At 43.6% G+C, this 17,279-nt stretch overlaps 1 protein-coding gene across 4 annotated transcripts in view; it reads right to left on the bottom strand.

Moving 5' to 3' along the window:
• Positions 1–17,279, bottom strand: part of ATF6 (activating transcription factor 6) — a 342,143-nt gene that overhangs the window by 30,919 nt on the left and 293,945 nt on the right. For all 4 annotated transcript variants that reach the window (XM_074960822.1, XM_074960823.1, XM_074960825.1 and 1 more), the window contains one exon: positions 11,799–11,883. In XM_074960822.1, the coding sequence (XP_074816923.1) occupies positions 11,799–11,883 (85 nt within the window). The remainder of the gene's footprint in view (positions 1–11,798; positions 11,884–17,279) is intronic.

The raw sequence follows: 17,279 nt of genomic DNA, 5'->3' as shown, positions 1-17,279 counted from the left end.
GATAGGCTGCAGATAACAGGATCTGGTGGGTGATGCATCAATTCCAGATGTTGACTGCCTTCGTAAACAGAGCGGTTGACTTTGTGCCCCCTTGTCTGTTGATGTAGTAAACAGTGGTGGTGTTGTCCGACACGATAAGAACATGATAGGAATGGATGTGTGACGTTACACCCCATAAGGCTTTATGGAAATATGCTTATGAATGTATATATGACATAGCTGGAATATTTTTATGCTACATATGCCATGTAACATATCTCTGTAAAGGTTATGATCTACTGAATCTATTCCTCCTAATTGTATGCATGTATCAATTTTGTATTTGAAGTTATGAATATTGGCTGTCGACTTGCTTGATTTTAAGTAGCGTTAGTAAAGCATTTGGTCAGCTTCTTGAGAAAAGAATGTGGAAGTTAAGTGCCCAATCAAGAAACACTTAACGGACAATGGATCTTGGAAGGCTCCAATCCACATAAGAAGTCTACTTGAGAACGTTCAAGGTAGCATGTGAACCACGGCTTCTACCTGTAAGTTCTGAGTCATGCATGGACATGTGACTTGCCCTGGTGACTCCAAATCTCCCTCTTGTAGCTGGGTTCTACACAGGGGGAGAGACGGGTGTCCACCCACAAGAGAAGGTCTATTTACACCCCTGGGAGACCCCTCCATTTTGTCTCCAGCTGGCTCAAGAGATAGCCTCTTCACCCCCAAAAGATACCTGAAAGAAACTGGAACAAAGGACAGTAACTAGAGGGGGTGTGAGTGATTGCTGGACCTAGACTAGAAGGAGACTAGTCTGTAAAAGAAAGCTTACTGGAACTGGTGAAGTTTTTATCTGTATTCTGTTTTATTACTGTACTAGACTTAGACTTGCGTGTTTTATTATATTTTGCTTGGTAATTCACTTTGTTCTGTCTGTTACTACTTGGAACCACTTAAATCCTACTTTCTGTATTTAATAAAATCACTTTTTACTTATTAATTAACCCAGAGTATGTATTAATACCTGGAGGGGGGGGCAAAAGCTGTGCATATCTCTCTATCAGTGTTATAGAGGGTGAACAATTTATGAGTTTACCCTGTATAAATTTATGAGATTACCCTGTATAAGCTTTATACAGGGTAAAACGGATTAATTTAGGGTTTGGACCCCATTGGGAGTTGAGCATCTGGGTGTTAAAGGCAGGAATACTTCTTAAGTTGCTTTCAATTAAGCCTACAGCTGTTATGGGGCGTGGTTCAGACCTGGGTCTGGGTTTGCAGCAGGCTAGCGGGTCTGGCTCAAACCAGGCAGGGCACTGAAGTCCTAAGCTGACAGGACAGGAAAGCAGGAGCAGAAGTAGTCTTGGTACATCAGGTGGCAGTCCCAAGGGGGTTTCTGTGATCCAACCCATCACACATAGTATCATTTTTCTGCACCCTTGGGGTATGGGTACATGTGGCTGGTGTATGCCAAACTGTTCTAGCTAGCTCAAGAATGGCATCATCTATCTGGCACTGATGAGTGAAGTATGTCCAGCAGTTTATGCTGAGTGTCTTGGATCTCCACCAGGGGAATATGCAGCTCTCCTGCCACTCTAGGCAGGAGATCCTGGAATTGGTGGTAGTCATCACAGGATGGAGGGATGCCAAAGCCACCGCTGCATCAGGTGAGGATGATGGGAATCTCTCCTGACCCGGTGGTACCGCAGGAACCAGATTGAGTGGCTCCTCTTCCATTATAGGTTCTGAATGTCTACTTGAAGGCACCGGAGACAGTGAAATGGATGAAGTCTCCCTGACAGAACTGACGAGTTCCAAGGGTAGGTATTGGGGCCAGGATCCCCAATAGAGCCAGCATGATGGATCAGGAGGGAGCTGTGGAGGGCCCCACGGAGCAGGGAACCAGTGACTCCGGGGTGATTGGAGTGTAGGATACTGCCATGATGTAGAAGGCCTCGTTGGTATTTGTAGTTGTGGGAAGGGATGGAAAGTCCCTATCCCTCATCTGATTCCTCCGAAGATGAAAATTTGGAGATCAGTTCCATTGTTGGTACAGTCAGAGCTGGCGGAAGCGTGTAAACTGCTGGAGTGAGGGGTGAGGAGTGCCTCAGATGTGGCATGTCCTGTGCTGAGATACAGTCTCCTTCGAAGTAAAGGGTCCCAGAAGGCATGTCGATCTCAGCTCTCCCAGGGCAAACACTTCCTGGGGCTCTGGTGCTTTTCCCAGCCTCCCTGGAGTCAAGGGTACTCTGTCAGTCCCCAAAACTGGCATGGGAGCAATGGTATTCCCCAGCGCAGATGGCTCTGTAGATCTGACGGATGCCAACCTTGATGGTGTGTGTGGGGGAGTACCTGGTACCGGCAGATCCGTCGATTTATGTGGACTCTTATCATGCTTATGCGCTTTACAGCATGCTCCTTCTCTATGATTGGAACTCATGGAAGGAGTCTCTGCTTTCTTAGGTTTAGTGGAAGACTTATTGCCATGCTTATGTACTTACTTCCTTACCTCTCGACTAGGCCCCAGCGCTGGTACTGCTGTAGCTGGAGATGCACTCCTAGCAGCCTCGGGTCAATGTACGGGGGAGGGGTTGCCTGGCCAGGGTCTGAATGAGGTCTCATGGAAGTTCCATGAAGTGCTTCCAGAGGTGGAGAACCCAGCCGTCTCAGGTCTGGCTGGGGAAGGATTGACAGATATTGCACCTGGATGAAATGTGGACAGGCAGGAGAGGCAGCGTTGATTTTCATTGCTGACTGAGAAGGAACGTGGGCAGGAAGCATGGATTTTAAAGCCTAGAGTCTTAGACATAGTTCACTACTCACACATGGGTGCGGGGGCAAGGGATGGTGTGGTTCAGAACAGAACACCCCCCCAACCCCTCCGAAAAGCCCCAACTCTACTCCCAAAACTAGCAAACTACTAAAATTATTATATGAACAGTAAAAACAGTAAAATACTCTAAAGCTAACTATGTATAACTACATATTTTTAAAGTGCTTCACACTCTAGAGGACACTAATAGTTCTGACTCGGACCATGCGGCGGTGAGAAGGAAATGGAGACACAGTCTGTCTGCCCTGCCCTTTATCACCTCAGACGAAACCATGAGGCAAGCCAAGGGCGCATGCGTGACCAACGGCCTCTAATACTTTCAAAATCTCTGGGTCCGGACGCATGGAGAAACCCTCAGTGGAATACAGTAGGGACCATCGCTTGAGGAAGAGTGTGCAAACCTCACACACACGCCCAACGGAAACAGCACACGTCATGCCAGGAGCCAGAAGCAGTGTGCATCCAGCAGGGTTTAACACTGAGAGGGGTTTCAAACCTGCCTTTTCGCTACCTGAGTTTTCTGCCAGTTTTGTTTCTAGTAGCTAACCTCCAAAATAGGATCAGCTGAACTTAACTGAGCAAAGGGTAACTAATCACCACCTCTCTCACTGCCAACCTGGACTAGAGAGTTCCTCAGCACTCACTGACTGGTCTTTACACAGCCAGTACTAAACATGATTGCTTCTGAGCTACCTGTGAAATTAACTTGATGTTGACAGCAGGAAAACACCATTCTTATTAAAACCCTCAACTTCACACACATGATAAAGATATGGTAATAAAGTCAGAGGTGGTTCATACTACTGAGAAATGTTGTAATGAATGTTGCTTTGGCCAAACTTCTACTACTATCCACTGCAATGAGTTGCTTCAAAGCAATTCTCACTGTATGTTTTTTTTAGGGAGAGAATTGCCAGTGTTTTTAGTAAGCGCAATACTGTTTACCCCATGAAGGGTAACAGAGAGCTTACACAATATGAAACAACCCATGCACCAAAGCAGGAAGAATAGCTTAGCTGTCCAGCACATTGCCGATGATAATTGTGATGTAAAGATGAATACAATCTTGGCAGCAGTTAGGTAAATAGGAGACTAATGGCAGATGTTTTTATTTAAACTATAAGAATGGCACCTCCTGTGTGTCAATTCTGAATCACTGCCATACAGCCAGTGAGACTCTGAACTGCAAACAAAGGTTTTTTAGGAATGAAATCAACTGAAATCTTAACTAGTCTCTGGTGGATAGTTACATTTCTAAAATAATACTCATTGCATACCCATAACAAACATGATTTGCTTAAAAATAAAAGCTTGTGTTTAAATTTTAATTATAGTTGGCTTCCCCTCACATGAGAGCCCTCAACAGAGTGCTGGGAAAACCCTGCAAGATCTCTACTGAGAATAAACACCTCACTAACATGAATGCCAAATGGTGCCTTCAGACAGAGATCAGCAAGACACGCCATTGTGATAGGACCTAGGCTTGGCCATCCTCTGGATCAGCTGTCTCCCATACACAGTAATGAGAATGGGGATAAGGACTTTCAGCTGAGATTTTCAAGAAGTCTAGAGGATTTAGCCATTCACCTTCCATTAGTCTGGATGGAAGAACTGTGGCTAAATCCCTAGACTGGTTTGAACATCCCAGTTTACGTTTGTGTAGCACTTTTCCTCCACAAAGGATGTCCAACACTTTATCAACTAATGGCTGGATTTTCCTTGGTTACACTGCTGTAAATTACAAGGTGAAGCCCAGTAAAGAGTAGATCTTCCTGGATAACAAGGTGACTAATAACATTCAGCATGTAGCATTCTCCTTAACATGACGGCAAACAGTTGATGCACCATGATTAATATGGGGCTCTCTAGCCTCCCAGAACCAAAGGATACCACTACACTGCAAGCAAATAAACAAACAAACAAACAAACCCCCATGACAGTGAGTCTTAGACCATGACAGCTGACTTGGGCTCATGCTATGAGGCTAAAAATAGCAGTGTAGACCTTCGGGCTCAAGTTGAACCAAGGCTCTGAAACCTGACAGGGAGGATGGGTCTCAGAGCTCTGGCTCCAGCCCAAGTGGTAACATCTACACTGCTATTTTTAGCCTTGTAGCATCAGCCCTGTGAGCCTGAGTTAGTTGATCCAGGCTCTGAGACTTGCTGCCACAAGATTTTTTTTGTTTGCAGTGCAGATGTACCCACACTTTGAAGTAAGTCTGCATGTGAGTGTAATTAACATTGGTGAAAGATGCTGGACTGGCAGCCCAGGAGACAGAAGTCCTTTCTTTATCCAGAGAAGAGGTACATCACTAGCAGTTGTGTGCATTCCCCATGTACTTCAGCCCTGATCTGAAGGAACCATATTTTGAGACAGAGGGTAACTCAGTTTCCATGGCTGATCCAAGCCTTGGCCTCTCTGTGGAGACTCACAGTACGAAGGACACTTTGGGCTTGTCTACACTACAAAATTAGGTTGACTTAAGTTAGGTCAACCTACAGTCACTGCAGCAATTAAATCAGCTGTTGGTGTCCATATTGCCCTCCTTCTGCCAGTGGAGTGTGTCCTCACTAGGAGCATTTGCACTGACTGAAGTGGGGCATTGTGGGGCACCGACAGCCACGCAGGGCTCACAGGTAAGGCTCCCCACCACAGGCTGACAGCAGGAGGTGGAGACGAAATGTGAAATAATAGCAGCCATAAAACTGACAGGAATGTCAATTTCACTGCTGGTAGGCTCCCTGCTGTGAAACTGAGCTACAGCTTGACCTGTCAGCCCCTGGGTGGGGCTCCAGCTGTGAGCCCGGTGCCCGGCTGACAGCCAACAGGTGATATAAGTAAAGCAGTCTACATGGACACTGCACTGCCCTAACTACATTGACCTAACTGCTACGCCTCTTGTGGAGGTGAAGTTATTAAGTCAGTATAGCGGGCAACTTGCATCGGCGGGAACACCATTGTAGCGTAGACACTGACAGAGTTAGGTTGATGTAAGCTGCGTTACATCAAGCTAACTCTGTAGTGTAGGCCAGGCCTAAGTCCTAACTGGAACAGTTTGAGAAAAAGGGTTTAAATTCACCTGTAATGACAGCATCAAGAACTCCATGAGACGGAAAGGAGGAAATTGTTTGCATCTCACTCCTTCAAGTGTCTTAAAGAACTGTGGAACCTACATGTGAAATATCTAAATGATGATGTGAAAGGGGAAAAACAAACAAACCGGCTGATATAGAGAAGCTTCTAAGCCCATTTTACTTCCCAATAGTTTGAAACTTGTTTACAGAAACAGCAAAACACACTGACCTCTAATCTCCCTCTTGTAATTGTCCTTTACCCTCCACTCAAAACCCTACACAGGTCCACACAGTGAAAGGCCATTCATTTCTTCTCTCTAATTCTAGCTTGTACCTATTCTCTGCATGAACCCTTCTGCTGTCACTGGGAGTCCCACAAAGAGGATGAGGGCAGAATATAACAATAGAGATCAGCAATTCAGATGAGAGATCCTGGGGCCAGTCAGAAAGGGATGAGAATCCTGCCTGGGAAGAGATTACCTGAGACTCCCAAACCACTTTCTATTGAACTGCATATTGTTTTTGTGTTCAGAATCAGGGCCAGTGTAGAAGGAAGCAATTGAAGGCATTCTGGGCATCATTTCAAAATTAAGGAGGGCACTGTTCCCTCTAAGCTGTGTGCGTGTGCGCATGCACACAGATCCTAAACCCCGTGCCCACGGCGAAACACCGCGTGCACAAAAATTTGCACACAAGAAATTTTTTGTGTACACGGCCTGTCAAAAATTAGAGGGAACATTGAAGGATGGTCCAATCACACTCTCTTGATCTGCACTCAAAGGGCCATGGAAGCAAGAGGAAGGCTGTCAGTCACCTCAATGGCAATGATATCTCCTCCTCCCTCAGGGGTGTAGCTGGAGAAGAGGATGGACAGTGGGAGCAGGGGCCAGAGGGGCACATGTTCAGCTCCCACCAGCCCTGCTGACTCCTCTCAGAAAGCGCTGTCCTCTCCCTATTGGGGCAAGTCTTTGAAAGGTGGCTTCTTTCGGAAGCGGCCGCCACCTGGAGAAGCCTTTACCGTGGCTCCATTGCCTACTAACCTCCACATTCCTGGCAGCTGCCCCTGGATATGCCCAGTCCCCATGCCAGACTGTGCAGTGTCTGCAGGAATGAGGGACAGAACTGTGAAGGGGAGGAGCTCCTCCCCCACACAAGGCTCTCAGGGGCATGATCTCCCCCAAAGTGAACTGGAATTAATAGGTTAAAAATGAAGCAGAGTCTCCCAGGGTCTCTCACAGATGCTCTGGTATTTCCCGCACCTACTGGCCAATTTGACTGACACACAAGGCAGGGTTTGCTGTATGTTTGTTCTGAAACTGCATTTATGTCTTATTGGTTTCAGTGTCTCTGCCCAAATCCCTTGGCCTCTGATAACCCCCAGGTAATGTTGGTGTTTCCATTTAAAACAACAATTTTACACTGTTTCCTCATTCTGAAGTCTATTTCTCACATTGTTTGAAAGCATTATTCAGTCCAGTTTCTTTTAAAAACTGCTCATATTGTGATCAGATTGAGTAACATTTTCAAATACTTTCCAAATCATCAGAAATATAACTCAGTCTCCAGATGATGAAATTATGTGTGTGTGTGTGATAATCCAGCTCAGCCAGGGAAGGATTCTTGTAACATGGACACAAATATGAATTTTCAGGCAGATAAGTGCAAAAAATAATTATGAAACATCTAATGAAAATGTCTCCTCTGCAATAAGGTTGACTATATATTACCACGTTTGTCTTACCAAACTGCATGGGAAAATGGAACCAGCAAAAATGTTGGAAGCTTGAAGCTAATTCATTCAGTTTATGGAAATTCTGCATCTGACAATGTTTTCAGTGTGCTTAAATGTAACAAAAACATTTGGGTTTATGGTTCATGTGCACTGTAAAGTGCATAATAAGGCATGATTTTGTATAGATTATCTGATGGAAAGTTTAACTAACCTTTTCTGGGGTACAGAGTGTATTCCTGTTCAGACGGCTACTACAGAGACCTTGTGTACCATGAGTGTCTTCGCTTGGTATACAGCTTCCTCCCTTTGGGAATTAACTACTGTACATGTTCATGTTGTATATGTTCAGTCTTTTGGTTGCGACTCAAAATGAGTCTCCTGATCACTGATAGTCATTAATGAGCCTGTGCATTTTATGCAAAATTGGGTTGTTATCTCCAGAGAGCTGATCTAAGTCCAGTGTATTATTATTAAACATGCTAGTGCCCAAGGGCCCTGATTGGAAAGGGCTCCAGGGTGCTGGGTGCTATACATAGCACAGATAAGAGACAATCCCTGCTCTGGAGGACTTACAGCCTGAACCACACACACACACTTGAAGGAGGGGAGGGGAGGGAATGGGATGTCAGATGCCATCAAATCCATGTGGTGTGAAATTGGCCTAGTGTTGTGAATTATGGGTTTGTTGTTTGTTTTTCAGCTGGGAGCAGATGAGGGGTGAGGAGTGGCAAGAATGGTGGCAGCAGAGGTGGGAGGGGATTAGTAAAAGAATCGGAGTTCATAAAAACAAGAGGGTAGGAAAAGGGTCAGTCACAGATCACCTGCCTGGTTGTGGTGAGCACCTGGTGTGAACCTGAAGAAGGGTCTGGCTATTGTTGAATGGCCTTATGGCAGAGGTGAGACTGAAGAAGGGTCTGGCAGTAGCTGTATGGCTTAGAGCAGGCAGATTTTTCCATGCATAATGGTAGAAAGAGTGGAGATGCATAAGGAAGAAGCTGATTGGTGGGAAGTAAAGGCTTGGAGCACTGGCACAAGTGAAGGCAGCAGCTGATGATATTATAGGTCACTATAATTACCCATGCCAGCTAAAACCAGTTGTAAACGCAATATAAGAGCGTCCACAAAGGGGGCTGCACTGGTTTAAATTAAATGGGTTTTAAGAAATTATTTTACTTAAACTTGTGCAAATTGCTGTGTGCAGAGCAAGCCAACATCAGCTGGGTAGGGTGGGACTAAATTGTGAAGGGCCTTAAAGTTAAAGACATGAAGGCTGGGTTTGATGGGCGAGCTGAAGGCACAGCCCATGGAGTATTTCAATGCACTTTCTTAAATCCATTTTCAATTTCAACTGCATAAGTGATTCTTCACTTCCACTTCTAAAAGCTGTGCTATAGTGTTGCTAGTACGGACAAACTGGAGTAATGGTCTGAAGTAAATAGGATGGAATTCGATAAGGACAAATGCAAAGTACTCCACTTAGGAAGGAACAATCAATTGCACACATACACAATGGAAAATGACTGCTTAGAAATTCCTTACTGCAGAAAGCGGTCTCGGTGTCATAGTGGATCACAAGCTAAATATGCATCAACAGTGCAACACTGTTGCAAAAAAAGCAAACATCATTCTGGGATGTATTAGCAGAAGTGTTGTAAGCGAGACACAAGAGCTAATTCTTCCGCTCTACTCCACGCTGATTAGGCCTCAGCTGGAGTATTGTGTCCAGTTCTGGGCACCACATTTCAGGAAAGATGTGGACGAATTGGAGAAAGTCCAGAGAAGAGCAACAAAAATGAATAAAGGTCTAGAAAACATGACATATGAGGGATGACTGAAAAAAATGGGTGTGTTTAGTCTGGAGAAGAGAAGACTGAGGAGGGAGAAAAATGGTTCTCCTTAAGAGAGGATAGGACAAGAAGCAATGGGCTTAAATTTCCGCAAGGGTGGTTTAGGCTAGACATTAGGAAAGCTTCCTAACAGGATGGTTAAGCACTGGAGTAAATTGCCTAGGGAAGGTTTGGAATCTCCATCATTGGAGAGTTTTAAGAGCAGGTTAGATGAACGCCTAGATATCTAGATATTACTTAGTCCTGCTATGAGTGCAGGGGATTGGTCTAGATGACCTCTCAAGGTCCCTTCCAATCCTGCAATTCTATGATTGATTCTATGCAAAGGCTGAAGAGAAAACAATGGCTATTCCATTCCTAATCCTCACACCTCAAGCAGCCCTTGCTATTCATACTGTAGGCCCTCGTACAGCTCTGCCAATGTCTTTTAATCCTGATTCACGGTACTATCAGCTCAGTTAAACCAAGACTGAGCACCCTTCCCCTGACCTCTCAGTTCTGCACAAAACCTCACATCATTAGCTATATCTGCTGGGACTGGAAAAAGAGGGGGTGGGTAAGGTTGAGGTGCACTGGCAAAGTGAGTTGGGAAGTGGACTAAGAGACAATAACAAGCATGCAATTCCCATAAAAAATTATTCCTGCCCAAAGCCTGTGTTGGGAATTATTCAGTTCTTCAGAAGATAGGGTTACAGTGAGATATCTGGTGACCCTACAGAGCTAGAAACATGACCTTTTCACCATCAGAAAGGGAAATTCCCAGCTTCCTAGTGGAACACCACCTTTTCTTCCAATCATAGCAGGACTGGGATACTGGACTTTAAAATTATACCATTTAAAGCTATATTTAGAGGCATTAATGGACTCTACAGAGTTAACTAGACCTGTGTGGCATATGGAAGCTTCATTTTGTGAGAGATTTCGATATTTCAAATCTGGCTGTATTCCAAATTGGAACAAACACTGAATTTCTGAATTCTCAATGAAGAAAAATTCTATTTTGGATCCATCACAGTATTTTGTTTCAACAAAATTGAAATGGTTTGTTTTTATTTCAATTTTTATTAAAAAAATGTAGAAACAAAAAGTTATTTCAAAATGAAAACCAAAATGCTTCGTTCTGAGAACACTGAAACAGGCAGTTTTTACACTGTCTGAACTTTTCTCTGGTTTTCTTTTAAAATAAAATTCCGGTGAAATCAATCTGAGTTCAGATGTGGTTAGATTTGAAGGAAGTTTCTCTGACCAGCTTTAAAGTTAACTACAGCAGAGGGGTACAGTCTGGAGACATGGGTTACAGGTGGAGGGATCTGGAAAAAAGGTTCCAATGAAGGGCATGATTCACCACTGTGCTCCTCTTGTTTTGTGCCAGGTTAATCCACGGGTTTCAGTGAAGTGACATTGGTATGGAACACAAGTATTGCAGGGTGAATCAAACTCCAAATGTTGACGCTATACCTTTGTAAAACAGTTTTTCTCTAACATGTGGCACATATAGGATGTCATGGTGTGGTGGGAAGATTTTATTGCACTTGTCTGAGCTGCACCACTCGCAGAGCAGATTGTAGCAGATAAAACCTCTTATGATCACATATTCTATCCTAAGAACTATGGAACACACTAAAACTGGATTTTTTTTTGTTAAAAAGTGTTTATCAGACCGGAACAATGACCCACACAGAGACAGCACTTTGAGTTCTGTGACCAGGAGAAAGCACGGAACCGGAAGTGGTTAGTGGAGGAGGGTTCCGCTGTACTTGGTTCTCAGATACTGGATCAAAAACACACGTGTGCTTGTATTAGATAACTTCTTTGAAAAAGGTTCTGTGCCTACTGTGGCAGGCAAGCCTGGCACTACTGGGATGAAAATGGGACATTCCCCTCCACCCCTACAACTATCTTCCAGGGGCCTCAAATTATTGTCAGAAAGGCCAAAATATGTACAGTAATCCAGTGTTAAAGCAGCAGATTGGAGAGTCCTCAACCTTCATATAAATTATAAATCATAACAAAATACTGACATGGTAGCCAAACTATTTTTTTAAACTCTTAAAATCCAAGATTTTCCAGGGGTCTATCCTGGAATCCTGTTTATTAACTAGTGACATCCAGGGCCTCCAAATAGCCATTTGTTTCCCCAATAATGGGACCTTAGAACCCTGTTTTGGCAGCCATGTGATTCCTACATTAGGAGTATGTAAAGATAGGATATCGCTTCTGCACCAGGAAAGCAGTTTGATTTATTAAACTTACATTACATTTTGGCTTCCATGACCAATCCAGCCATATCTTTTTAAAAGTATTTGTCCTAAATCAAGGTTTGGACTTACCACTGACGTTTATTGCTGGCAACACGATAGACATCTTGGGCCGTCTGGTCTTATTATGGGTGGTAGCAGGCAACAACAAGTGATCCTGGAAAATATGAAAAAATGTGTTACATTTGTATTGAAGCACTGAGTTGTAGAAATGCCTCTCCATTCTGTGCCACTTGCATTCCAGGTAAATCTATTTATGAAGGTTTGGTGATTTCATATTGCTAACAAAAGTCACAGCCATTGCCCATATTGTGTAACCAGAAAAAATCTCTATCAGGTACGGCAACATCAGAAAGCACCTTGATCCTCATGTGGAAGGGGATGGGAACTACTCTTAGGCCCCTCTTCAGTAGAGCCCTTAAATTTGTGACTCAGTTTATTTAACTTGTTGAGTCAGATTTAAGCATGTGGTTAAGTACTTTACTGAACTGGAGCCTTCACTGCCCATGCTGTTTGGTTTATGTCATCCTGTTAAATCTGTCATCTAATTGAAAAGGGAAGTCTTTCTTCCCTCTTTTTGATGAACTGTGCTGGGTTTACTGATTGGGAAAATGAAGACCGCGATGCCCAGAACTGGGAATGCTCAAGGAAGCACTATCAGCCCCTCGATTTCATGATAACAATATTCACTTAATTTTTGTTTTAAACAAATGTGAAATTGTTAGGTGTGAGTTTCAGGGTGGTCCTAGGGAGTTCTAAGCTAAGTCTTAGATGTATCTTACATTGGTGAAGTATTTTGCAAGATACCACAAAGAAAAAGAAAAACAGATTACTGTCCTTGCCAGTAAAAAAACCAACTCAATAAAGAACTCTATTTAAAAATAACCATGGCTCTCAATCTACAACAGTCTACTCTGGCACTAAATACTAAAACCCCATAGTCAAGTATTGCTGAAGTAGTGACAAAACTCAGCAAAGGCCAACAACTCCACAGTAAATGCTATTGTGAAAATCAACACAGAATATGTCTCCTGGGAATGACTTAATTATAAGCTCAGTGTTAGGTCTAAACTTCCTGGCAGTGTTTGTGTCATAATCTGAAGATTGTTTTTAAACACTAGTGCTTGAATCTCATGCCCTTGATTTTTATTTTTATTTTCAAAAGGAATTGTTCCTGGAAAGTTATAAAACTGAATATTATTTACTGAATACCTGAGCTGCTTCTTGGAGGACATAAGTAATTGATTAGCAGATTTAACTCAGTGAATCCTAGTTATCTTTTTGCTAAAGAATTTCAAGGTTGATGAAACATTCACACTTTAATTTGGTTTTATTTTTGTCGATATTATTGTAGCATCCTAGGAGCCTCAGGCACAGACCAGTTGTCAACAGTACCCTTTATTGATTTTGAATAATAAAATGAGAGGAGACCCCTATCTGATCGTTCTAGGACTGCTGGATAAATATTTAGAAATATTTAGCAGCCCCATTGCAAATAATCATACAATAATCATACAAAATGACCATTCAGCATAGAAGTAAAGCAAAATCCCATCTTTCCTTGTACATTGCCCACAACAGTATGTGCTTCCTCAGTTGTCCTCAGTGCTGATGAAAGATGCTGGATTGAAAGGTTACAGCAAACACCTCTTTCAGTACCCTGAGCAGATATACAACAGGCAGTGCCCGTGCCAGTTTATGTTACAACCGCCCCTAATCAGCAACTGAAGCCAGTGCAGACATCTCACATGTGATCTGTATAAATTCCACTAGCTCCATTACTTCACAGCTGAGTTCTAAATCTTGACTCTAATCTAGAAGTACAATGGATTGGAATCTAGCTAACTCAGAGAGGAGTTACCTTCCACGATTCTCCAGGAAAGCTACATTACACAGTGCTGATGCAGCTGGACAGACCCTGGCTCTATCTATCAGCCACAGAGAATACAAGTGGGACCCTGGCTAAGGAACTACTTGCCAGAAGAGAACAGATTATGTCCAAACCTGATGTTCAGATCAAGGTGTAAAACACACCTCTTCTATGAAGTCTCTACCAGACGCAAATCTCTTGCAAAAAAATTATATAGAATCCTGCTCTTCTGTCCAAGAAGAACAAAGAGGAAGAGAACAGAGTGCCCAGTGTCTGGTTGGGCACGAATACACCAAAAAACATGCTAGTGCTGTTTAGATCATTACAGTTCAAACAACATAGCAAAGAAAAAAAAAGAGACTCTCAATGTCATGACAATGTGAGAAAAGTCATGTGACTTGCATGCTCACATCCAAACAGGATATGGAGTTTTCATACAACTCCACAGCACTCCCATGGGGACTTTGAAGAAGAAAGGTGTGTGAAAGGCTATTATGTCCAAAGCCCAAAGTCTTGGCCAGTGCTAATTCTGCGGCTGCACCGATCAGTTGAAAGTTGGGGACAGCCCAAATTTTGCCCAAATTCAGGAGTGTTTTGCAACTTGCCAGGAGCCAGTGGATTTCACCCAATTTGTAAGCATCTTTATCTTTGACAAGGAGATGTGTTGGATTTGCCATGGTCTATCTTGATCCAAAGAGAGAGCCCTGTATTGAAGGTTAGGGTAGCAACAGGTAGACCCTGTGGCCTATCTTTGGCCTTTGGTCTATACTGGCTACCTATGATGTTAGTCATCCGATTGGAAATCTGGAGTTGTTAAAAATCAAGAGGAAAACAGACTCCTCCCTTCTGAGGTATAATAGCAACCTATCAATTTTAATCTTCAAGCCACTTTGCCAGCATCAACTTTAATCAGTCCTCACAATGTTCCTGTGGGAGAGGTAAATATTATTTATTATCCCTATTGTGGAGATGGGGAACCTCAAGAGTGGGGTAAAGTTACTTGCCCCAGGCTACAGAAGGAGTCAGTGGCAGAGCTACGATTAAAATTTAGCTGCCCTGATTCTGAGTCCCATACTCCAGCCACTAGAGCAAACCCCCTCTCTATGCTCTAGATGTCTTACAGTAAAATTAGGTCTATATTTTATATTTGGGGATGGGTGGATATCCTTATCTGCTCTGGTGCCTTGAGGACCCCCAGTTTCCCTAGCTTTACATCCTGCCCCCCTTAGGGCTGCTAAACATTACGTGCCCAGATATTGCTGATGTTTTTCTGCAGTCTTGGACAAACTCACAAAGATGTCAACACAGTCTCAAGAGCATCCATGGAGAAGGATGGCACAGACAGCACTTTCTTTAAAGATGCTCCTCAACAGACAGTAAGAAAATTTTCTCTGTTCAGTCTCTTACGTACAAGAAGCTGTTGGCTCTGTCTCCATAACCCTTGCTGCAGCCCTAGGCATCATTATTTGAAGTGTAAGACACAAACACCTACCCATGCAAAAAATCAATGTAAAGATAAGTGATTAGAAAGAAATGAGACATTTAGAAAAATTTGTAAAAGTATCTCTGTGTAGCATGTGATACATTGGGCAAAGACATTATTCTGCTAAACTCCTAAAGCATTTTTAATTTCACACCAGAAGGGAAAAAATAAACAATTATTCACCTCTGATTTTAACACTGCAGATCATAGAATCATAGAATATCAGGGTTGGAAGGGACCCCAGAAGGTCATCTAGTCCAACCCCCTGCTTGAAGCAGGACCAATTCCCAGTTAAATCATCCCAGCCAGGGCTTTGTCAAGCCTGACCTTAAAAACCTCTAAGGAAGGAGATTCTACCACCTCCCTAGGTAACGCATTCCAGTGTTTCACCACCCTCTTAGTGAAAAAGTTTTTCCTAATATCCAATCTAAACCTCCCCCATTGCAACTTGAGACCATTACTCCTCGTTCTGTCATCTGCTACCATTGAGAACAGTCTAGAGCCATCCTCTTTGGAACCCCCTTTCAGGTAGTTGAAAGCAGCTATCAAATCCCCCCTCATTCTTCTCTTCTGCAGACTAAACAATCCCAGCTCCCTCAGCCTCTCTTCATAAGTCATGTGCTCTAGACCCCTAATCATTTTTGTTGCCCTTCGCTGGACTCTCTCCAATTTATCCACATCCTTCTTGTAGTGTGGGGCCCAAAACTGGACACAGTACTCCAGATGAGGCCTCACCAGTGTCGAATAGAGGGGAACGATCACGTCCCTCGATCTGCTCGCTATGCCCCTACTTATACATCCCAAAATGCCATTGGCCTTCTTGGCAACAAGGGCACACTGTTGACTCAGATCCAGCTTCTCGTCCACTGTCACCCCTAGGTCCTTTTCCGCAGAACTGCTGCCTAGCCATTCGGTCCCTAGTCTGTAGCGGTGCATTGGATTCTTCCATCCTAAGTGTAGGACCCTGCACTTATCCTTATTGAACCTCATCAGATTTCTTTTGGCCCAATCCTCCAATTTGTCTAGGTCCTTCTGTATCCTATCCCTCCCCTCCAGCGTATCTACCACTCCTCCCAGTTTAGTATCATCTGCAAATTTGCTGAGAGTGCAATCCACACCATCCTCCAGATCATTTATGAAGATATTGAACAAAACCGGCCCCAGGACCGACCCCTGGGGCACTCCACTTGACACCGGCTGCCAACTAGACATGGAGCCATTGATCACTACCCGTTGAGCCCGACAATCTAGCCAGCTTTCTACCCACCTTATAGTGCATTCATCCAGCCCATACTTCCTTAACTTGCTGACAAGAATACTGTGGGAGACCGTGTCAAAAGCTTTGCTAAAGTCAAGAAGATTTTAGATATGTATATCTAAAATCAAAATGTTATTTGTAGGCTTGGCAAAATTAATTTTTTTTTTGTAATTTCAATGGATAGTATCAATTTTTATTTTAAAGCATTTTTCCCTGATTTTTTTCAATTTGAATTTTCACAGTTGCAGGAAATTAAGGGTGTGTGACAGACAATAATTATTTAATGACAGTAGATGTTGACAGTGGGGCTGCAGGAAAGATCCCTGCATGGCTGAGGGGCCTGAGACATCTGGGCACAAAGTTCTGGAGAGGTTGCAGTCCTGCCCCACCAGAACAGAGACCCCAGCCAATGCCACACTGGGAGGAGAACCCATGGGGGCAGGGAAGGCCTTCTCACTGCTGAGCAGCTCCAGCCCAGGGATGGCTCCAGCACTTGCAGCTGGTGAGAGAGTGAGCAGGGCTGTGACATAGGGGCTACCCGCAGAGGGCTCCCTGTGTGACTAAGGGCCCAGGATAATGAATCTCTATGGGTGAAAGGTGCTGGGGAGGCTGCCTTGCTGACTGCCATCAATGTTTTTTTCCCCCAGCCAATTTCTGTGCCATGTGAAATTGATGTTTAGTGGACTAATGATTTAAATCAAATCCTTCCAAGCCTAGTTATTTGTGATACTAATACATGAGATAAAACTGAAAAGCAGTAAAAACAAATTCTAAAAGCCAGCATCTGCTTCGTTCCTGAAAGTGTCAGCCAGAAGCAGAATAAATGACATTAGCCTACAACAGATGGCTCTGGCTCAGGCCAAGATATACACTTGGATGAAATGACAATTTCAATAGACGATGCAAAGCTGACAGAGCTGGCACGACCACTGGAAAAATAAC

The sequence above is a fragment of the Natator depressus genome, chromosome 8 (assembly GCF_965152275.1).
Source record: "Natator depressus isolate rNatDep1 chromosome 8, rNatDep2.hap1, whole genome shotgun sequence".
In the NCBI taxonomy this organism is placed as follows: Eukaryota; Metazoa; Chordata; order Testudines; family Cheloniidae; genus Natator; species Natator depressus.
The sequence above is the reverse complement of the archived record's forward strand: the minus strand, read 5'-3'. Positions and strand labels throughout refer to the sequence as shown.